General features: G+C 41.1%; 1 protein-coding gene across 1 annotated transcript in view; it reads right to left on the bottom strand.

Moving 5' to 3' along the window:
• Positions 1-24,681, bottom strand: part of LOC114890296 (probable cation-transporting ATPase 13A5) — an 86,297-nt gene that overhangs the window by 17,580 nt on the left and 44,036 nt on the right. The window contains 10 exon segments of the mRNA XM_029213726.1: positions 4,743-4,815; positions 6,828-6,924; positions 12,038-12,147; positions 14,033-14,075; positions 16,688-16,767; positions 17,883-18,008; positions 19,584-19,744; positions 20,546-20,569; positions 20,572-20,691; positions 24,607-24,681. Coding sequence (XP_029069559.1) covers positions 4,743-4,815; positions 6,828-6,924; positions 12,038-12,147; positions 14,033-14,075; positions 16,688-16,767; positions 17,883-18,008; positions 19,584-19,744; positions 20,546-20,569; positions 20,572-20,691; positions 24,607-24,681 — 909 coding nt within the window.

The raw sequence follows: 24,681 nt of genomic DNA, 5'->3' as shown, positions 1-24,681 counted from the left end.
CAATGGAATATAACTCAGCCATAAAAGGAAATGAAATTGAGTTATTTGTAGTGAGGTGGGTGGACCTAGAGTCTGTCATACAGAGTGAATTAAGTCAGAAAAAGAAAAACCAATACCATATGCTAACACATATGTATGGAATCTAAAAAAGAAAAAAAAAAGGTTCTGAAGAATCTAGGGGCAGGACAGGAATAAAGACTCAAACGTAGAGAATGGACTTGAGGACATGGGGAGGGGGAAGGGTAAGCTGGGCTGAAGTGAGAGACTGGCATGGACTTATAAATACTACCAAATGTAAAATAGACAGCTAACAGGAAGCAGCTGCATAGCACAGGGAGATCAGCTCGGTGCTTTGTGACCACCTAGAGGGGTGGGATAGGGAGGGTGGGAGGGAGACACAGAGGGAGGAGATATGGGGATATATGTATATGTATAGCTGATTCACTTTGTTATAAAGCAGAAACTATCACACCACTGTAAAGCAATTATACTCCAAAAAAGATGTTAAAAAAATAAATAAAATAAAATAAAATCTTGTGGGAACAAGGCAAGGTGTGGATAGATAAGCAAGTAAATAAATAAATAATGTGATAGAATTGTCTTTTTTAAAACATTCTCTAAGAGAATGTACTAGGTAGATTTATTTCATTATGGTTTTTTAAATTAATTTTTAAAAAATTTTATGCAATTTTTAAAGATTACACTCCATTTACAGTCATTACAAAATATTGGCTATATTCCCCATGCTGTACAATATACACTTGTAGTCTATCTTACACCCAATAGTTTGTACCTCAACCCCTTTAGTGCCCGTCCCCACCCTCCCCACTGGTAACCACTAGTTTGTTCTCTCTATCTGAGTCTCCTTCTTTTTTGTTATGTTCACTAATTTGTTATATTTTTTAGATTCCACATATAAGTGACAGTATTTATCTTTCTCTGGTTTATTTCACTTAGCTTAATGTTATGGCATTTTCTTTGTCCCATACTAATTCAGGCTTAGGTTCAAAGTCCTAACCGGGGAACCTGGAAATATAGATGCCTTGGTGAGAGTGATTTTACATTGATCGTCCAATCGTCAATGACGCTTAATGTCTGCAGATAAATGTCCACAGTTATCAGCCTGTCAGTCAAGATTCTGTGATCTGACCCAACCTACTTCGTCAGATTTTATCTCCTGCTATTTTTTTCCACATACCCTACAGTGTGGTCAAACTGAAAAACTCACCCCCTATATTTATCAGCTCTCTCTTGCTCATGCTGCTTCCTTCTACTTGAAATGCCCTTCTTTTGGTAAAAGATATTTGAAATCTTTTCACCCTTCCTATTTTGGTGCAAATGCTACTTCTTCCATGAAGCCATCCCAGTATCTCTCTTTTCTACATTGCCATCTCCTCCTTAACTGCAGATCATCAGAAACAATATCCCCTTTTTCCAAACTCCAAAAGCATCTGCTGTTTTCTGGTACTCACTATTTTTGACTTGTATTTCATCCATTCATGTACGTGAATCCTCCACTAAACTCTATACATCAGTGATCAGCCTTTTAATGCCCAGGTACTCAATGTGCGTAACACATAGTAGGAGATGAACACTTCTAAGAGGAGGTTGAATGGAGATTTTCCTCTTGTCTGGGGAATTTTGCTGAGCCTCATATTTGAGGACAGTGAGAAGTAAGTGCCAATTTAATGTAAAGAAAGATGACTACCATATCTCCATAGTACCTACCAAGAGGGATCCACACTGGTCCTTCAACTGTAAGCATGCCATCCCCCCTCCCCCAGTTACCTATGTACAGACTATATAAGAGTAAACCATGGAGATGATCAAGAGATTCTTTAATGGGAATTGTTAGGAGAAGCAAGAACTGTGGTTTTCTTCCCAGCATCACAACACAAATGAAGGGAGGTCATAAAAACCACTCCAGGAGAGACCTGAAGTGGCGAGGGTGGAGAATGGCTCTCATTCCCCTTCCTGTAATATCAAAGGGAAGAGAGAAGGGGCAGCAGTGAGAACAAGCTACACATCTACTATCTGGTACGTCAAGTAGAAGTGATGGAGATTAGCCAGGCTAGAGCTGTCTTGGGAGGAATCTGCCCAGTGGATTCTTCAGCTGAGGCTAGAGGGCCCAGCAGAAGAAAAAGGCTTTGTGATATGTACCACTAGAAGGCAGATCCTGAAAGAAACCCTGAGGGGTCAGAGGAGAGAGCGCCACACATGTCAGGGCATGGTCTAGTCTAGAGCGCTGGACTGGGAATCTCTGAAGAACTCAAGAACTCACCAGTGAGCCCCATGCAAAGTGCCTGAGTTTAGATGCTTACCCTGTTAGAGGGCACTTGACAAGAGAGAACTAGAGTACCCCCACTTAAGCAAAAAGTCCTGGGGTCCTGCCGCTTATATTTGCTGAAGCAGGGGTGAAAGTAGAAAACAAAGGAAAATAGAGACCATGGCCTTCTCTCCCACTGCCTGCTCCAAGCCATAGGTCAGGCTTCATCTGGGGAAGAAAACTTTGCATTGGATGAAAACATGAAATGTGAATTTATAATACCTGGACTTCTTATATCTAAAGTTGATGTCATTTGAATACCTAGAATTGACCAGGAAATGATCTGCCTGTAGGATGACTGAACTTGCAGGGACGGGAAAGCAATAGTGTTTGAAGGCAGGTGGTAAAAACAAACAAAGATAGCAGTTTCCACCCTCTTTTTTCACCTTCACCATTTACTTAGACAGCTACACATTTGTTGAATAATAATTGGTAAAGTGCTGTCATTCAAATAGAACACTATGCTTCTGATCTATCACCCTTCTGAGACTTTTCTCTCCCACTGGTAACAGTGGTCCTGCCCTGAGTCATCCCAACTCTCCCACCAAACTCGCTCTGAGATGAGAGGGTAAGTTTCACAGCACGACCAACTGGCGTGAGAGTCAGCACGCTATTGCCATGGGAAAGCATAAAGTATACCCATCACCTTGGGAGTCAGATTCATAACCAGTATCATGGAATTAAGTGTGCAAAAGCTCAGAACAACTTGCTCAAGGCCATCTGGCAATTCTGTGGCAAGGCTACCACCCATGTTTTTGAATTTCCAATCAGTCTACTTGTACGCAGGCTAAGTCTTTTCAAGGGCTCACCAAATAGTCATCTCAAAAAAAAAGACAAAAAGGATGGGTGTAGCACAATATCATTCATCTTGTAACGAGGGCTTACAGGGTGTGGTGCACTGTTCCATACACTTTACATGTGGTACGTTATCTGATCCTCACAACCTTATAAGGACCTTTCATATGAGTCAATTATTTATTTAGTAAATAATTTCCCAAAGGTCGCAGAGATAGGGCGTGGTAGAGGATGGCCATGGCCTTCACTTTCACGCTACTGCCTGCTAGCGTAGCTCTTGGAACATCCTGGTATTCTCTTTTTCTTTTTAACATCATCGTCCATCTTCACAAGTAAATCATGCAAATTGCTTTAAAAAATAGAGAACATTCTAGAAGCAATATCAAGGATTCAAAATTATCCAGTCATGTGAATATTAATAACATATAGAAAATATTTTAGAGGGCTATAAATAGGCATTTCAACCCTAAGAATCAAAATTGATATTACTTACATCCCTAACACTGATAAATTTTGTCATTGGATTAATATAATATATGACCTCAATATCACTTTCATGTTTCTAAGATGCTACATGGGGCTTCCCTGGTGGCGCAGTGGTTGAGAATCTGCCTGCCGATGCAGGGGACACGGGTTCGAGCCCTGGTCTGGGAAGATCCCACATGCAGCAGAGCACCTAGGCTCGTGAGCCACAGTTACCGAGCCTGCGCTCTAGAGTCCGTGAGCCGCAACTACTGAGCCTGCGCGTCTGGAGCCCGTGCTCCGCAACAAGAGAGGCCCCGATAGTGAGAGGCCCGCACACCGCGATGAAGAGTGGTCCCCGCTTGCCGCAACTGGAGAAAGCCCTCACACAGAAACGAAGACCCAACACAGCCAAAAACAAATAAATAAATAAATAATAATTAAAAATGAATATCTGCTTATAAAAAAAAAAGATGCTACATGAAATTCTCAAGGTTGTTAATATCCTGCATTGCTTCATGTTTTATCTGTTACTTTTCGTAACACTTCCTTCGTTGAACAAGGAAAAGGAGGTGAGTATATCACTCTTTTTCTTTGCTCTCTGTTGAGGCAGTCACCTTTCTCACTTACTAAGAGTTAGTATCAAGCTCTAAGTTCCTTGGTAGGAAATACTTTAGCAGTGTCATCTCAAAGGAAGGAAATTAGCAATAGCTGCTGTGAGCCGCACCTTGCTTTTGAGAGAATTCCACTACAATAAAGCGCTAGCATTTGTTCTCAAACGTCAAAGACCTAGAAAAAGTCTGGTTTCACGTCAATGTGAAGCATAGCTGAATAATGGAAAATGACCTTTGGCTTTCAAAGATTTCCCTTCCCGGATTTCTTGTACATTTTTCTTTGTACAAGACACAAACCTACAAAGAACTGAGAATGCATTGACAATTTTGTAAGGCTAAGACCTATTTTCTATCAGGACATATTAACGCCAAGTCTGAGGACTTCAAGCCTCAACTTACTGCCAACACCACTTTCAAAAAATTCACAGGTAATGAGGTCTTGGTAGTTCAGATGTGTCATTGTCAGAACCTCTTATTTGTATGAATAGTTCTAGAATTTCATGGATAAATGCAACTAATATGGTTTACTTTGCTAAAGAGCTCACCTGTTAAACAGACCATCAAGGTAGTAGCAACATCTGACATGAGATGCTGGTAAATCCCGAAAAGCTGTAGTTGCTGAAAAGGAAAGAAATGTAAACATAAGTGAGGCTTCTGCCATCATATTGTCTTTATCATTCCCAACACTGTTCTTGAAAGTAGTCAGGAAGCAGCTGTTACTTTTCTCCCCACTTTAGGAAGAAAGGAACTTACCTAACATCTTTAGCATCTCATTGGATAGAATAAAACCAAATCACTATTTTCCCAGTGTTTAACTTAATTCCATATTAGCGATGAGAGTCAGTCAGTTGGGAAACACCCTCCTTATCGGCCATAGTAATTCTTGCAGCTGTAGACTTAGCCTGGATAGTTGAACTCTCAACATAAGATATTAAAGCCTGAAAGTTCTTCTGGGACTTCATACTTAAAATTTGAAGTCAAGGCTTCAAATCATTCAACACGTTTTTTTCTCCATCCTCATCCATGGATTGAGTTCACAACATCGTTCTCTTGGAGTCCATCTACCTTCACAAACTGAACAAGTTCCCCACCCCAAGAAAGCCCATTGCAGACTTCATTCTGGTATACCACCTGCCTTTCTAAGGTTTGTGTAGACATAGAACTCCTTTTCAGTTCACATTTATGGAATTGAAGTATTTAAACATGAAAGTCAGCTCGATACTCTCCAGGAACTTGCCTTGCAATACCTTTTGCTGCCAAGTCTGTTTCTCTGCTTCATAGCTATTGACTGAGCACTAAATCATAATCTGGTTCTATGCATATTACAGACCACATTGATGCAAATGAACATATTTCTGGCCCCTTGGAGAGTGAACTCAAGGCCAAGATGTTTCCAGGTGAAGGTCCTTGGAGGGCACTCTTACTTAGGTCTAGACCATCAGAGTGAATGGTTTCAGAGTAGACTGGTTCCAACTCTATCCATGGAGACTTTGGAACTGAAATTCTGCTTTTGTAATTTTCAGAGAATGTAAATAGTTTCTCAGTGTTCCTCTCATCCTCCCATTCTTTCTCTGTCTTTTTACATTTCCTTCTCATATTCTTTTGCCCTCAGAATGGTAAAATTATATATAAGCAGGTTGAGATGGAACAGGGCTTTTCAAAGACAGCTTTACTTTTTATTCTGGGAGCAGTTTTCAGATAACTATCGAGGGCTTTGGAAATCAGTCAGCCTGAGTTCCCGGAGGCAGATAAAGGCTCGGCCAAGGGCAAGATCGAATTTGTTTTTAGTCATAGAGGCAGAACTCGAATCGAGGTTTCCTGACTCCCAATCCATTTCTTGTTTCTACCCATCTAGTTGGCCCTTAGCCTCTGTGTATGCTTCTTGCAATCAATAGCCCACTGAGACTGGAGTCCTGTGGTCCCTGCTTTCACCACTCAAATGTCTTAGGGAAGCAGTAAAATAATTCCCTCCCCACAGAGTTCCCTGAGCCTGGTGGATCATTTTACTGTAGAGTAAGTTATGACTGAACCGATGCAGATTACTTTCAACCTATGCATATTTCTTCCATATAGCTAATTAAGTCTTAGATGATTATTTTTATCATCTCATGTCAAAAGTCTTTTCAAAACATTTTTACGGAACTGTTAATCCTTTACTAATGACGTGTAAGTTCTGGGCAAGTTCAGAACTAAAGCCCCGGTGTGGGAATTTTTCCAGTTTTTGAGTCCTTCAAAGTCAAATTCAACAACTTCTCATTCTTTTTATCTCTTCTTAGTCTGCCAAAAATATTCCATAGTTGGAGACTGATGCATTTCCTGCTGAGTTATATTTAGGCTCCCCTGAAGCTCTCTCCGTACTCTAAGTGAAGAAATAGAGGCTGGAGGAGGTCAAGTGTCTCAGGTTATCTAGAGAAGAACAGCACTCCTAGAAACTGAGCCACATCTACTTATTTCTAGCTCTGTGTTTCATGCACAGCTATATCAAGTTCTCAAGTTTGTAGACATCTATTTTGAGAAATGTCATTTATTTATAAAACATTAAATCCTGTGTAAGAGCTGCACCACCTCCCCCAAATAAACAAGGGATATAAATGCAATTAGAACTGGGAAGAAATTATTTTGGTTCGTACCCAGTAGAGCAGTGATGTACCCATAAAGTGGATTATGCTGTACATGATCAAGTATTTAAATACCCCAAAGGATGAGACGAGAGCAGCAAGGCTTTCTCTGTTTAAGAAAACATAAAAGTAACTGGTTATATATGACACATATCTCCCAGTCTCTTTTATATTTTAAAAGGAGCTCATTTTAATAGCCTGCTGATATACATTCACTTAATCACTGATTCATCCTCTCAATTATTCATTTAACCACTCATTCACTCACTCATTCTTTCCTTCAATCATTACCTCACCCACTGATTCATAAGTTCACATTTATTTAAGGCTTATAAGGTGCCAGCATTGTGCTCAGAGTCATGGAGGATATAAATGAATCAGGCACAGTCCTTATTTTCAACTAGCTTGCAATGAATTAAGAAGATTAACATGTACATTATAAACACAATACATTGTGACAAGGTGCAAAATGTCAAGTACTGACTCGCCTGTGATTCATTCCATCCTAGCAACACTTGCTCCCTGTGTGTGTTTTAAAGTCCCTTAGAGACATAAAGCTAAGGGCCAGGTGCTCTCACATCACAGGGAGAGTAGATGTGGCGCCAATATTTGAGATGAAATGGGTTTGTTGGCTTCAATACACGAGGAAGAACACAGGGTAATAATGTGAGCTGGTATGGGAACCCAAAGAGATAAAGACAAGGGTAAAAACTGCAGCTTAGCAAGTAAATGGTCCCTAGTCAATAATATTATAATAACTTTGTATGGTGACAGATGGTTACTAGACTTATCATGGTGATCAATTCATAATGTACATAAATGTCAAATCACTATGTTGTACATCTGAAACTAACATAATATTGTATGTCAACTATACTTCAAGAAAAAAGAAAAAAGCAAATATTACTGGATTCCCCTGGTGGTGCAGTGGTTAAGAATCCGCCTACCAGGGCTTCCCTTGTGGCGCAGTGGTTGAGAGTCCGCCTGCCGATGCAGGAGACACGGGTTCATGCCCCGGTCCGGGAAGATCCCACATGCCGCAGAGCGGCTGGGCCCGTGAGCCATGGCCGCTGAGCCTGCGCGTCTGGAGCCTGTGCTCCGCAGAGGGAGAGGCCACAACAGTGAGAGGCCCGCCTACCGCAAAAAAAAAAAAAAAAGAAGAAGAAGAATCCGCCTACCAATGCAGGGAACACGGGTTCGATCCCTGGTCCAGGAAGATCTCACATTCCGCGGAGCAACTAAGCCCGTGCACCACAACTACTGACCCCATGTGCCACAACTACTGAAGCCTGGGCGCCTGGAGCCTGTGCTCCGCAACAAGAGAAGCCACTGCAATGATAAGCCTACACACCTCAACAAAGAGTAGCCCCCGCTCGTCGCAACTAGAGAAAGCCCACACGCAGCAACGAAGACCCAACGCAGCCAATAAATAAATAAATAAGAATAAAAAAGTAAATATTACCCTCTTTAAAAAATTCTGTTTGAATTGTTATTCCTTTAACTGGATCTGGTTGGTGGTGGATTATGGCAGGTCAAAGTAAGAGGAGTGGGGAATTTGGCAAACAAGCCCTCCTGCAGCCTCCTCTTGACAAGCAAGGCAGAAGCGAATCCACATGGGAGGCAGCCTACATCCTCTTGGTTTCCAGTCCCCAGTGACATGGACACCGCTGCTCAAACTTTGTCAACAAGTCAGGGACATGAGAAATAAAACCCAAAGAGCCAAGCTAACAACCACATTGTCTTGGACAAGATGAGAAGGTTCTGGTGGGAGATGAGCCAGGATGCTTTGGGTGGATGTTTTCTACCAGGCTGCGAGGTACTGCCTTTTTGTTTTCAGCACAGAGGGTGGAGCAGAAGACCAGCTGAGAATGGCAAGCATGTGAAGCCTGGATCGTTTTCTGACATGCACTTTGTGATTTCATCCTCTTTTTCCTACAGTTGTACATTTCCAGGAAAACTGGCACCCGGATTTAAAAAAAATCTAGAATGGTAAGGCATAAAGAATGTTTGAATCCCCTATGAGAGGCCTCCACACCTGGCACGGGCCTCCAAAATGACTGCTATTCCAAATGGTTGTGAATTTTAAGCGGCTCACTTATTTACTTAATGCATTCCACAAACGTTCATCAAATGCTCTGAGGTACCGTGGTAGGCACAGCAACAGAGAAATGAATACGGCATAGTCCTTGTCCTAAAGGACTTGAACTATAACAAGTCAATCATGTTTCAAAGAATAAAAATGGAAACCTGTGGATCTGGACCCATGTACCTAAAACTGTACCTCATTGCTCCTCTAGAGGATGTTTTCTCAGGACTAGGCATGCATCAAGGACAGCAAGGGTAAAATCAGCCTAACCCTGAAGTCTTACTAAGCCATCTGCCACTAGAGAAATTTAACATCCTGACTTGTTTTTTTTTTTTGCGGTACGCGGGCCTCTCACCGCTGTGGCCTCTCCCGTTGCGGAGCACAGGCTCCGGACGGGCAGGCCGAGCGGCCATGGCTCACGGGCCCAGCCGCTCCGCGGCACGTGGGATCCTCCCGGACCGGGGCGTCCCCTGCATCGGCAGGCGGACTCTCAACCACTGCGCCACCAGGAAAGCCCCCTGACTTGTATTTTAAAACAGTATATTGCCTCCAGAAATGCACTGGGCATGAGAAAGGGCATCCGAAGTTCAAGTGCCACTGTCTTTTGGATGAATCAAGTAGGCACTTGGTGCAACCGTCCTGGAGTTTGAACCCCCTATGTAAGGCCTCCACACCTGGCACTCCAGCTTCCCCTCCACAGATCCCATCTGAGAAGCCTTCCAGCCCAGTTTGGCTATCAGGTCCCTGCACTCTCCAATGAAAACCCCATTTCTGAACATGGCTCTCCATTCCCCCACCTGGAATTCCCTCCCAACTCCTTCGCATTTCCATACATCCTATCCATCCTTCAAATTGCAACCTTCCTTTGAAACCTTCCCTTTTGGCTTGAGTTATCATCCTGAACTACTGGAATGATGACTATATTATTGGGACGTTCATTTATTTAAAGCTAATTTATTGAGCACCTATCACTTATCAGGCAGAAGATTCTGTGTTATGCAATTACATCTGCATATATCTATACCCTTTACTGGAATGTGAGCCCTCCAGCTCAAGCCTCTGTCTCATTCTTAATCCACCACATTTTCAAGCACAATATTTTAAAAGACCTGCATGGGTTGTGTTGATGATGGGAAGCATGAAGTCTGGCAAGTGTCCCAAACACTCTGGATATGTAGTCACCATGACACAAACCAGGTTAAGGCAATAGAGATATTAAGGGTAAGGCTTGGAGAGACTCTCCAAAAGACACACCACTAAAACATAATGCCTGGCTCGCCAGGGATGAGAAAGAGGAAAGAGTTAAAAGCACTCTGAGGTTCTGAGCCTCAAAGATGGACTCTAAGGACCAAATGGTCCTCAGAAGCAGAAAACATGGGAGTTAGCAAGGGAAGCTGCTTTGAAGGTAGGGGAGGTGATGTTGTTTGAGGGCATGAAGGACACAGGTACAGGCACCCAGTACTCAGGGAGAGGGGTCAGAGGCTACAGCACATTTAGGTAATTCCCAATGGCCGCCGTACATTCAGATGCACCAAGGCACATGCTGAGAACTTCACGGTTGTCTTTTTTTGTATAAACTTCAACATTCTGTGATGTGCTCCAGACCATCGGCCGTGAAGATGGCCTGAAGTTACCCCACAGTATTACAGGAAAAATCAGAGGGAAAAAATGTATGCACACAGTATAAAACCTGATGTAAGTCAGAAAGAAAAATTCCGTATGATATCACTTATATGTGGAATCTAAAATACAACACAAATGAACTTATCTATGAAACAGGAGCAGATTCACAGACATAGAGAACAGACTTGTGGTTGCCAAGGGGGGGGGCTGGGGGGGAGGGATGGAGTGGGAGTTTGGGATTAGCAGATGCAAACTATTATATACAAGATGTATAAAGAAGATCTTACTGTATAGCACAGGGAACTATATTCAGTATCCTGTGATAAACCATAATGGAAAAGAATATTTAAAAAAAGGTAGTTGTATGTATAACTGAGTCACTTTGCTGTACAGCAGAAATTAACACAACATTGCAAATCAACTATACTTCAATAAAAAAGGTATGTTAAATGAAAAAAATCTGATGTTTTATTCTTAACTGTATGAATAAATTTCTTTTTTTTTTTTTTGGCTGTGCCATGTGGCATGCGGAATCTTAGTTCCCCAACCAGGGATCGAACCCGTGCCCCTCTGCAGTGGAAGCACAGAATCTTAACCACTGGACCGCCAGGGAAGTCTCAAGGCCCAGTACTTGGAGTTTTCATAGAAACCAGGCCTTCTATTGTTTTATATCTTTATGTGCTACTTGGATGTTATATCATCCTTCTCCATTGTCAGTCTGAAGTTTGAGCCATAGCAGAAATCCCTAAAAATGTCATTATTTGTTTTAATGTTAATTTAGAGCAAATGTACACACAAATACTGAGTGTCTAATATTGCAATCAAAACACTGGTTAAGAATAATAATTCATGAACCTCTACATATAGCTACTGGCCTGGATCACATCATAGGGTTTATGGCTGTTTGTTAGTTATTTAGCCAATGAAACCTTTATTTAATTGATAATAATTAGACCAAAAAAAATATGAGTAGAGACAAGATCAGAAATGAGAGTGCAGTGGATGTAAGGGAGCTATACTGGGAAAATAAACAGTTTTTAATTCCTTCCCGTTCCCTAATCCAATTGCCAATCCATTGTAAAAGTCTCTGGTGCAATCACTTTGGATATTCACTAATTTGTATTTTGGAGACGTAACACTACTGGGGGAAGCTTTCTGGTGGAGGGTTCCTTTTCTGCTTCCCCCGCATCCCCAACTCCTGAGATAAAGGTTCCAGTAAGCATCCAACATACAAAATAAAGGAGAGAAGTAAGATATACAATAGGTTTTTAAATATCAACTCTAGTTTTCAACTGTCCACATGACACAGCCATGTATCCTTTAAAGCTCAGCATAAGTCACCTTTTTGTTGCTTTTACTAGCATTCTCAAGCAGCACTCATGGCCCCCTTAAATGGTACTCAGTAGCACTTTACCCAAGCCTCTGCTTATCACTTTCAATTATAGCTGAATTCTGTCCACAGCCAGACAGTGAGCCTGTCGGTCAGGGGATAGAAGGGGGATAGGTGGCCTACTTGATGAGATGAGACACACACTCCATGTTGGCTGTTTTCAAGGTGAAAGGGGAGGCCACAGATGCCTCCTGTTCTGACAGCAAAATGCCTGCATGAGCCATTTTCAAAGCCTGGAATGATAAAGCCATGTTACACCCACGACTCCTCAGGCCAAGCTCTAACTCTTCAAACATCGTGAGGCTATTCTTCACATTATAGAGTTGATAACATTGCACTCTCCCACCCCTGGGTCTCTGTTTATGCTGCTCCGCCACCTGGATACACGCAGTCACCAATGAAAGAGGCACCAAGTAAACAATGACCCAGTGGTAGAAGAGTGTGTGTGTGTGTGTGTGTGTGTGTGTGTATGTGTGTATTGGTTGAGGGGGTGTAGACATGATAAGAAAATGGAAGGACTCATTCCAGAAATCTATTAAAAAGATGACAGAATTTGGATGGAACTTTGTGAGGGCCTTTACTATCACAGTTCTTACACTTAACAGGCCACCTTCGTGAACTATAGGAAAAACTAATTCCCACCTTTTCCTAGGCTGCCGGCTGCCTGATCCGGCCAACCAGCTAACTGCTGGGACAAAGTGTGGGGCATACAGCATCTTCACTGGAGGAAAGGACCAGATGCACACATCAGAGAATCGTTCCAGAATATATGTTGTCTCACTGATATAAGGGCTAATTCATTTCTCATCAAGACTGGAAACTGTCCAGAGAATGCCCAGAGCAGAGAGTGGCCAACGAGCAGTCCAGTGAGCCCCTAATCCTATGAGAATTGTATGAACATAAAATGAGATTTCGTATTTCTGTAGCTCTGTAGAAAGTGCAAAGTACCTGCTGGTTACTATGGCCAGTATACACTAAATTCATGTTCCAATAATATTAGAATATTTCCTTCTTCCTCGTTTCTCCCTTAATATTTTGTATCTCTGTGATGTAATTTAGGACAATCTACTTTATGTTAGGGTTAGTTTTATGCATGATTTTTTCCCCCATCAGATAATGAACTCTTCGGAGGAAGAGACTATGTCCTTTATAACATCCAGTTTATTTGTTTTGTTCTAAATTCCACAAAATTAATGAGAATGGGTACTCACTCTAGATTTGGAAGAGGAGGCTAACAACTAGCGTCTTCTCATGAAATATGAGGCAGAAAAATTCATAACAGATCTCTAATTATGAACATAGTTTTTCACAGAACTTTGAAGAAAATATTTAAGAAGGAAGTAAAACAAATACCTAGACCTTAAGTATCTAATAGACTTTGGAAATACAAAGCAATTCTCTTTACTTCTCCTTCCACAAATTAGCTCCTAAAATATTTTCTTATGTACAACAATCTTCAAGTAAGCTACTGTTTCAACCATATCTTCGAAACTCAGATTATAAAATATGCACTGCCTTCTATTGTGTTAGAGAAGTAATCTGCTGAGAATCTTGTAATTTAGGTTTGCTATTGTATGTAATGACCAAATAATTTGGTCTATGATTTTGCTGAGTGTAAGAATTTTGGGGTATAGCCAACTTGTAAAAAGTAACCCTGGTGTAGAAATCTGGCAGGGATAAACACAATTTACACATAATTCAAAGCTTTACCATCAGTTTCAAATTCTTCCTTCATTAAGCCTTTACCAGCTGCATGACTTCAGGAAAAAAAAAAAAAAAGTATTCACCTCCCTGAGTCTCATTTCCTTATTTATAACAGGAGAGATTTAAACCAGCTAGCCTTGAAAAGTCCCTTTTGGGTCTGAAATATGGGAGCCTATGTAGCCTTTCCTTGTCTTTATTATTCTAGGAGTTGCTAGAAAACAGCGGAAGTGACTCATCTCACTTAACTCTAAACCACGTCCAACCCACGCTCCGGTAGAAGTGAATATAAACATCAGAATGATTAAGTGATGTGATTGTTGGCAGAAGGGTGAAGAGTCAGACCCCAGGAGACGTGGGGTCCTTAAAAGGGATATCAGTGACCCCCCTGCATTAGAAGAAGTAATTTTTACTCACCCCACAGTCATTAGCTCCATCTCCACACATGCCTACATAATAACTGCAGGGGAAAGGATAAGAAAAATTAATGCTTAATTTTAATTAAGCTTAATGCCTCACTTGAGTAAATTCCATCATAACTAGCTCACACGCGATGTGTGTGTATGTGTGTGTGTGTGTGTGTGTGTGTCTCCTGAACACATGTGGAATCAGGCTGAAAGAAAAAGACTTGGAGATAACTATTCCCAGAGGGATAATGCCCTTGTATATTTAAATTGTTTCAATCAATCAATCACATGGAAATGATGGTGATACTGCCAAGGACGTCCACAAAGATGATCACACACTTCAAAAGAAGTCCTGTTGGATTATATCCACCAAGACCAAGCTGAAGTGTGTGCTGTCATAATCACAGCACTTTCCACACCCTAATGCACAGATCACAACCTAGTCCATCTGTGTTTTGGTTGCTGACTGCTGCTGAAAGTTTAACATGTAGACACTAGGGAGAGAAACATTTGGGAAATGGTTTAACAGATATAACTAGAGATATATACACATATTCTTGATGCATCTTGGAGTGAAAATGAGATAACATGGCCCCCACCTATACCGGTTTGGTGTACAAACACAACAGTATAAAGGGAAGAGTAAATTTTAAAGCTATTACTAAAGAAAAGGAGTTTCTGATGCAAGACACACTGTCTTCTATTATAAGTAAATAATACATCGAAGGTATTGATTAATGGCAATACTTTTAAAGGCTCAGTGGTAACTTGCCAAAAACACATGAAATAACACAATACAGGGAAAAATGAAGTTCTCAGAGAATTTCCTTATTAGTTGACACATAAGAAACGGCCATCTTTATTGGTCAAAAATTGTCACATGTGGGGCTTCCCTGGTGGCGCAGTGGTTGAGAGTCCGCCTGCCGATGCAGGGGACACGGGTTCGTGACCCGGTCCGGGAAGATCCCACATGCCACAGAGCGGCTGGGCGCGTGAGCCATGGCCGCTGAGCCTGCGCGTCCGGAGCCTGTGCTCCGCAACGGGAGAGGCCACAACAGTGAGAGGCCCGTGTACCGCAAAAAAAAAAAAAAAAAAATTGTCACATGTAAACAGATTCATATGGTTTAACCTACTATTTGGCTAGTATATATGAAAATCACCCTATAAACATTTGTTTGTGTTCATGTACATATCAAGACTATACACATTTGCTGAAAATGGCTTCCTTTCTTCAGGCGTAAAGTACATGTTTAGTCTTTATATCACACGAGGAATCTTACATCTTCTAGTGTTGTCTGAATAAAGAATAAATTCTGAATGAAGATCAAGATCTGGAAACTGAGAGGATAACTTATTCTGAGACAGCATATATCCTCCTGAATTGATGTTTCTTTAGGGGAAAACAGCTTTTCAAAACTAAGCATTTAAGTTGGCAACATTTCTCAGGTATTTGAGAAGGGTAAAATTACTTTCTTCAGCCAATATCATACAATGACCATGTAAGTAAAATAGTCATTTTAGACACTGGTTACTAACCCAGCCTCGAGGCATTATGGGAGTTAATAAGCAGTTTTGGAAACTTCCCTAAGAATGCTTGGGCAACAAAAAATAATAGTCAAAGGCAGTCTCTTGATTTTACTTATCAGCAATTATCTAAGTTTCAATACTCTCCATTCCTTTTCACTTTCCAGAAATCTGCAGTCCAGAAATTGTAACAGTTCCAGAAAGTAATACATAGGTCTGGTCTCAAGAAGAACCGTTTCACTCTGATGTGACTTGGTCTTCTGTAGTATTGAAGGAGATAAGAAAGGACTTTTTCTTTTTCTGACTTTGGCCTCAATACCCAAAACAGTGAAAATGCCATTTCATCTCCTTCCTGGAGGACCTGAAATTATTCACACAGCTTCTGATGGACCAACCTCAAATAATTCCAGGTGATAACTCTCACACTTCTCCATTTTTTTCCACTCTGAGCTGTACAAACCCCTGTTGTTTCTATACTCTATATCCAAGCAGGGGCTCTTCCTCTAAGATATGCCTTATGGGCCACAGAAGGAATGCTCTCCGGGGTAGACAGCTTCTGAAATGGCCCACCTCCTAGTATTCATGACGTCTAATGCCCTCCCTTGAGTGTGGACTGGACCTAGCAACTTGCTTCTAATGAAAGGAATAAAGTGACAGGATAAGATGTTACTTCTAAGATGAAGATATAAAAAATGGTCATACCTCTCTCTCTCCCTCTCTTTCTCTCTCCCTCTGACTCTTCTTACTTGCTAACTCTCATGGAAGCTAGCTGACACACTGTGAGCTTCCTTATGAAATGACCCACGTGGCAAGGAAACAAGGGTGGTTTCTGCCCAACAGCCAGTAAAAAACAGACTCTTTAGCCCAACCGCCCACAAGAAACTGAATCCTGCCAACAACACATGAGTGAGGCTGGTGGCAGATCCTCCCCACCCAAGATGACTACAGTCATGGCCAACACCTCATTACACCTGTGAGAGACCTAGAACCAGAAGACTCAGCTAAGCACACCTGGATTCCTGACCCACAGCAATGTAAAAAAAAAAAAAAAAGGTGTTATTCTAAGCCACTATGATTTGGGGTAATTTGTTACGCAGCAATAAATAACAAATACACTCTCTTTTCATGCAATAACAACTACTTTAATTTCTGAAATTCTTCAATGAGGCTAGATTTCTGCCCAGGGAACATTCTTGCAAAAATTGTTCCATTCACCAGAATCTAAAGAGAAAAACAACGATTGCAATAAGATTAGAGAGTTGAACACTTTTAAAATAAAAGAACAGTCCTGAAAAATGACTCCTGGCCACCGTTTTAATATAGCATTGGGTGGTGTGACATTAGACCAAATGTCAGGAAAGGGAAAAAAGAGGATTTAACACTTTAATATTTAACTTTCACTTTCAGTTTTCCATCACAAGTCTATTACTTTGTTCCAGGCCATTTTTCCAAGATGGGTAAGCGCTAATGAATAAAAAGTAACTAAAAAGCAGAAGAGCATATAAGATTAAAACGCTTAAGGAAATACAGTTCTTTTTAATAAACACTGTCTCCGTAACTGAAGGCTAAGCAGAGGAAAGAGCAATAGATCATGAGTTGAGAATCAGGGTTCTATTCCTAGCTCTGCCCCAAATTGTGCAAACCTTAGGCAAGAGACAACCTCTCTGAGTCTCAGCTTTCCAGTCTCTCCAATGAGGAACTGCACTAACGGCTTTCTAGAAGCCTGGGGGGTCTAGATTCTATGGTCCTTGACTGGTAAGGCGACAGGACTTTCAAGACACTGCTAACAGATGGTTGCTGCCCTGGGCTCGTTCTCCACTTATCTCCTTCCCACTGACAGCACAACCCTGCAGGGCACTGTTTGAAAATACAGACACAGCGACAAGATAACAAATGATTTTGAGAATAAACCATGAAGCCTTTGTTTCCTTCTGCTGTAATTTAAGAATGCAGGAAGGGGAATAGAGTTCAGCCTGACATGAGTTGGTGACTTTCAGAGAGAAACAGACACAAAAAACAAGCAGCGTCTTTGGAACTAGCTGGAGGTTCTCTCTGCTCGGGAGGGAGGGAGGAAGGATGCAGGGGGCTGGACTGGCCCCAGGGGCGGGGCGAGGGGCAGTACCAGCCTCAAACGCTGAACAGGAGGCCATGCGCATGTGCTGGATCAGAAGGTTTAGCGGGGCGGGAAACTCCTGAAAGCGCAGTGCCTGTTTGGGGGTGTTTATTTCCTAACTCTGAGATAACCTCGCTGATCGTCCCCTTCACTGTTCTCTTACCCTTTTTTATCTCAGTAATTTGAGGAGCAAAACAAAACGCATCATTTCTCCAGTACTTACTTTTGGAAGCAAGCTGTTGAAATGCTGAAATATCACTTGGTATGATTTCCCACTCACTGCGAAATGGTAACAGCTCCGTCTTTCTCCATCAGGCACTGAACTGTTTCCAATGTTAATATAGGTTTCCTAAACTCAAAAGGGCCTTATTTCTACATTGGCTCTTAAGGAATGTTGTTGCTTTCCTACATTTTATGGAAGGAGGTGTATTCATGTTACACAACAGGGTGAGGACCAGCAAATACACAATATGGAATTTACCCATAGAACTTAGACTCATATGAAGAAGATACTCAAAATGCTCCCCCCCCCCAAATTACATGAGCAGAGTTGGCAACATGATGCTCTGTACCCTATTCTGGGAAATAATACGTGTGATGTCAGTCTACTGAGGAAATCATTCCAAGGTACCAATGAGTGATTCCAAGGAAGAAGAGGAAACGTTCTTCCCTTCTCTTCCTTCTCCTCTTCATTCAACCTTTTGTTTCCTAAGATCTCTTACCATTCATTCCTTCAAAAATCATGCCCCAATTTCTTCCCTGTACAATAGGTAGACTCTTTCTTCAGAGCCTAACCTGACCTCTCCCCACCCCACAGGTAACCTATTCCCTCACAGGGCCCAGATCCTCTTCCACATCCTGTGACCCCTGCACCAGCACTACTCCTTTCCTGAAACGCTCTCTGTCCTGTTTTTCACCTGTCAGTGTAGCCCTATCACTGGGTTCTAGCCCAGCTGGCTCAGCTCCAGGAGCAAGCACTCTGTACGCATTCATCATGTCAATAGCTGGTAATAGCTGTTGATGCAACATTTTTCAGAGGGTCTTACATTTGTGTAGGACTCTAAATTCAGATAGTATAAAAGATGAGAACCTTTTCTTCGTTAGAGGAATTCACTGGGGGAAGCACTGTAGTTGGAAGAAAAAATATTTTGATGTACTAGACTGGGAGGCAAGGTGATACACCCCTCCCCTTCCAACCTCCATTGTAAAACCGCCAACCAAAGACTTGTTGTAAAGTGTTCACTTGAGGCAGGGACTGGATTCCCTGTGCTTTTCTTGGAAATCGAGGAGAGAAAGTGGGGTGGGAGGGAGCCAGAGAGGAGCAGGAAAGCCTGAGACTATGATGCGATTTCTCCCTGCAAAGACAAACCTTCAGGAGAGGCATTAAGCTCATAAGTGGACTCTTTATTAAAAAGTAGTGAGGATCTATATTCAGTATCCTGTAATAAACCATAATGGAAAAGACTATGAAAAAGAATATATAGATGTATAACTGAATCATTTTGCTGTACAGCAGAAATTAGCACAGCATTGTAAACCAGCTATTCTTCAATAAAATAAAAATTTTAAAGTATACCATCTCTATTAAAAATGTATATAGGTACAAGCAAGATGTGGTTCTCAGCCACATCTGCACATTGGAATCACCGGGAGAAGGACTGATGTCAGTTCCCAGCCCAGAGATTCTGAATGAATCCGTAGTCTTGGCTTTGGAAGCTTAAAAACTCTTCTAGGTAGTTTCTACGTGAGGCCAAGACTGAGAAGTGCTGGCGGAAATGCTAAAAGCTTTTCAAACAGTAAAACTCTGGGCAGATGGGAGGGCTTATTACTGTGGTGACTTCTAATGCCAAGAGAGAGCTGCCCAGGGTCAGGGCTGTATTCCATCTGCCCCAGCCCATGCAGGAGCCTTGTAACATTCACTCACATTCTTTCCAGGCCCACTCTCTTGGTTCTCTACCAGCTTCCAGGTCACGGAGGCAGGGACAAACTCTTCGGGTTCATTGGCTTCAACAAGGATCATGTGGCTCCCCCGAGGAATCATTTCAGAATTCTTTGCAACAGTGATGGATGTTTGAAGGTTGTCAGCTAGATGACAAAGAAAGTGGGCTTGCTTTGTGTAGAAACCTCTCAGCATCCAGAACTGAGCTCTCCCTCTTCCGAGTGACTGTACCACATTGTTGGTGCTCTTGGGGGCATTTATCACTTTCTGCTTTTTTCATAACCATTTATCAGGCCTATCTGTCATGGGTGCTCAAACACTACGTCTGCATTTCCCTCCCATAACCGCATCATGTCCCAGAACATTGCATATTTCCAAAACATGCACAAGTGAATAAATAAATATTTAAGTGCTTTATGACTAATCCTCAGAAGACTGACAGCTGTCAGTGGTGAAAGTTATATGGGCCTCGTCTGATAACATAAAACTATTCTTGGCATCTGGATTCCAATTAAGTAGAGAAAAAAAGCACTTAGGGCTGGCCATGTTGGATTTGATCATCACAGGCCATGCCTACCCCACCGCCCTGAAGGACAGTCCAGCAGGGTCTCACCCCCTTCACACAGAGGTCTCACTGGGGCTCTTGATGAGAATCCCATTCTCTTCTTTCAACATTTGTTGTGAGCCTATTAGCTCTGCACAGATCCTGGGTAGGAACAGAGGGTATTAGACAAAGAGAATGAGCTATGGTCCTTGCCTCCAAAGCTCAGGGTCGTGCTGGGGGTGCGGGAGTTACACATGTTCCCAGGTAACTGGAGCAGAGGGTAACAAACTTGACAGCCAAGTTTTGTTCTCTCCGCCTCAGTTACATGAACTCACTCAGCTCACATGGTATTTTGCTTATGCCTGGGATACATGTAATTTGACAGGCTTCCTGAAACCCATACCGGTAATCATCGCAGTCCTGATGGGGCCTAGCTCAGTTCCTTCAAGACTGGTTTTGTTTCCTTTTTCAAGTGATTCTCCATTATGAGAAGTCCCAGAAATGTTAACTCTGACTCCACCTTCTCTCTTTGGATTTGGAAGAAAGTCACTATTAAAGTGTATCCATATAATCTCAACAGTTGGATTTATTTCTTCGTTTTGAAATTTCTAAGTTTTATCAATGTAATACATGCACAGGTTTAAAAAATCAAAAAGAACCCAAAAGTTTATAGTAATGAAAACCAGTAGCCCCTGTCTTCACAGCACCCCACCCCTTCTCCTTCTCAGAGGTAACTACTTTTATATCTTTTAGCTGCTTCTTCCAGTTTTTCAACTCCATTTTTTAAAAACAATGTGCTTATCTTCCAACTCTTCTGTTGGTTTTTAAAATTTTTTGTTAGTCATATATTTTTAAAACTTTTTTAGCTTGTAAGCATTTTAGTTTAGTAGACGTTTATTAAGTACGTACTGCGTACAGGATACTATAGTAATAGTTGAATATGGAATCATTTATTTCAGCCTCCACCTGTAACATCCAGTAAATATATGACATCAGCCAAGGATTTGAAGAGTTTTCAGAATTTGAAATGGGAGGCTTGGAGTCTAACTGGGTTACATTAGGTAGTGGGACCTCTCCTCTAAAATAAAATAAATCTCAGGTGTTTCTTAAAAAGTAAATTTGGGGGCCAAGAGCTCTTTCTTGATCCCTCGTTTTTTCCTTTTTCTGTCCAGAGTGGAGTTAAGATTTCAGGAAGAGGAAGGGGAAGGATAGGGAGACCTAGGGAACCAACTTCTGTGCCTGCTGTCAGTCCATCCCCCATGTTCACTGTCCTTAGTCTCATCTCCATCTTCCACAGTACATGACATATCAGAGTCTCGTTCTCTCTGGGGTTCTACAGGGTGAACCAGCTTTCCTCTTGCAATCTCTCTGTCTTGGTATAAACTATAGCTTCTTCTATCCTGCTGATTCAGCTACCACTCCTCCACTTACTTTACGTCTTACAGAAATATATAGAAATCTCTCATCTACACTTATTCCTTCTCTAGTTTTCTTTGAAACTTTCTTTTCTATCATGTTAGTAGGACTTGGGAGGGAAATGATCACGTGGTCAGTAAACTTCTTTAAGAAAAAAATCAGAGTTGAATTTCTTGATGAGAAATAATTCAACGTGGATAAGAATACAATGAAGAAACTTCTCCCTGGAGTAGAGTATAAGTAGCTACATCCTTCATTCCACAGTCCAGTTACTAAATTACTACTTTATTTTAGATCCTATATTAGGCACGTGGGTGAATACTCAGATAATCAGATATGAATCCTACCTCATGACCTTAGAGAATATTATAAAAGAAAATGCACCTTAATATAGAATTTGTTAAATTCTCATCATTTAACTTCATGACTTTCTATTATAAATTGGATTAATATTTTCTCATTAACTAGAACTAAAAGAAAAATTCCAAAATCTTCTCACCAATGTATTCTGCTTTGAGTCTCTGTTTTATGACTCTTCCCTTTTTCACTGCTTCAGGCACTTGGGTATCTCGGGATTCTACAACATTCTAGCAAAATCCTGTGTCGAGGCCTGTTGCATCCACTATTCCTATTGCCTGCAGTGTTCCGTCCCTGGATACTTGCATGCTCTGCTCCCTGACTTTACTCAGATCTCTGTTCAAATGTTACCCCCTCAGAGGACTTCCCTAATCTCCCAATGTAATATGGTGCTCTCTGTCATTTTAAAAATCCTTTTAACCTGCTTTTCTTCTTTCAGGGCATTTATCACTGCCTGACAATATTTTATAGATTAACTTCATTAATTATTTCCCCCAATTAGGATATAAGCTTTGTGAGGGCAAGGATTTGATTTTATTCACTTCTGAGTCCTCAGTGCCTTGAGGGGCATCCAATACATAGTCAAGCTCAATAGAAATTGGCTAAACTCATGAAAGGGTGAATCTTGATAAGGTATTGCTCCTGATTTTTTGTCCCCCTAAGTCATCTCAGGAAACTCTTCTACTTCCCCTTTATGATGTCAGTTTTTTATACATCTTGATTTTCCTAATTGGAAATTTCTGCTGCATATAATTTGACTCAAAAAATAATCAAAACCCTATTCTTTAACCCTGTTTGAAAATAATAACTATATTCTAGGAAGCATGATAAATAGGCTCCTGATATTCTCTGGGAAAACATGGGATAGTTGGAAATCTAGCACATTTATCCTCATTTTAAAATTTTGTCATATTTATAATAATGTCTCTCTCACTGGTGCTTTTAAGTGAGAACATCACAGTTTAATTTGTATGTGACAGCTGGGTGGCAGCTACATTCCACTTCTAGCGACATAAATCTTGTCTTCACACATGACCTTAACTTTCATTATTAAAATTTGTATCTTGAAAAATTACAAAATCCTGTGTGTTATGGGTCTTTATGCTTCCTCAAGAATAGCTAACACCTTGAATGTTAAACCTGAGAGTGCCGTTCATATATTTGTGAACCCCATATATTTGTGATTCTATTTAGAAGATTAAAATGTCATGGCGAAAGGCTTCTTAGAGATCACCCAATCCCACATTTTATAGATGGGGGAAACAGACACAGGGTAAGGAAGGGACGGTGATTACTGATTATATTAGAGTAGATAGACTTAGGTTGTAAATAGTAATGCGGAACCGAGGATATCCAGATCTTGTGCAGAGGGGTTAATAATTGTATATAAGTGAGGATCTCTCTACCAGCAACACAAAATCAAAGATAAGTGATGTAGATGATTTGTTATTCAATTTTCCACAGTATTTCTTTACTCCTTTGTCATAAACAATTCAAAAACAAACTTTAAAAACTGAGAAACTTCGAAAGAAAAAATAATCTACAGATTGTCCTCTGCTGAGGACAATCTGTCTCCTGAACGTAATTAAGAATACTGAATTCTACTTCATATAAGGAACTCAATTTGCACTCACTACCTCTCCAGACCCGAGGGAGGTGTACTACTGATTCTTGAAAGAAGACATATCTAAAGGATTCTGGAGGTCTTTCAAAGTGCCAACTGTATGAATATGATATTAGCATATGTCAAGGATCAGAATTTAGGACAATAAGAAGAATTGGAAGGGCTACCAGAAGAATAAGGGGTGGCAAATGACACCTGAAAAAAAATGAACAGCCAAGCACAGACCATCAATCTGTGAAGGATGGAGTTAATGGGAGCTATGAGGAAGATCAAAGTCAGAAAAAAGAGAGACTTCTAAAAAAAGACTCGAAGTAGAGAGAGAAGTTAAAGCAATCATTTGTCAAATCTTAGAATTCTGTGCACAAGTTGATGGCTATCAGCAATTGTAAGGAGAATATAGATGAAAATCAGGAGTAAAAAGGCCAGTTTTATCCAAATGAACTCATTTGAATGCAACAATATTCTTACAAATCTGGGCTGCAGCTTAGAGAGTGCATATGTTTATAAGACTAAGAAACAATACAAATCAGCTCAAAATCTGGGCCTGAAAGATGAAATTGCTGTGAAAATGATTACCTTGCTCTAATACCATCTAATTTACTCTAATCACTTTTTTTTTTCTAAAAGATTTATTTTTTTTATATTCTCCTCTCATTGATCTGTCTAAGACCGCATAAGTGGTGCCAGCCCCCAGGAGGTGACAGAGCATCCCTGTCTCCAGAATTAATCTAGGGTTCAGACCTGTCTCTTTGGTTCCTTTTAACACTCCTCATTGTCACGCTCCCTGGTCCTCTGACCCCTCTGTAGCTCCCTGTTCTGGCTTCTGAGGCTTGCTTCACACCTCCCTCTCTGATGCCCCATTGTGGTTGGGCTTTTCTGGCTGACATTTACTCACTGCTTCTCTGCTTTTAAGTTACCACCTCTGCCTTAGCAGATCTACTGAGCCCACTTCCCACTTACCGAGAAAATAACCACCTCCACATTCATTGATTTAGGTTGGTTTGCTCTGTGTGTTTGAGCTTTTAAAATATTTTTGCCTCCTGAAAGAGATAAGTGTCAGTTAGTACCTGTTTCAGATCTGCAGAACCTAGCCAGCATCTCCGGGGCACCTTTCATATAGACACAAAAATAATCCTCCCCTC

Source organism: Monodon monoceros, unplaced genomic scaffold (assembly GCF_005190385.1).
Source record: "Monodon monoceros isolate NGI ecotype Baffin Bay Population unplaced genomic scaffold, NGI_Narwhal_1 Super_Scaffold_11, whole genome shotgun sequence".
Lineage (NCBI taxonomy): Eukaryota > Metazoa > Chordata > Mammalia > Artiodactyla > Monodontidae > Monodon > Monodon monoceros.
The sequence above is the reverse complement of the archived record's forward strand: the minus strand, read 5'-3'. Positions and strand labels throughout refer to the sequence as shown.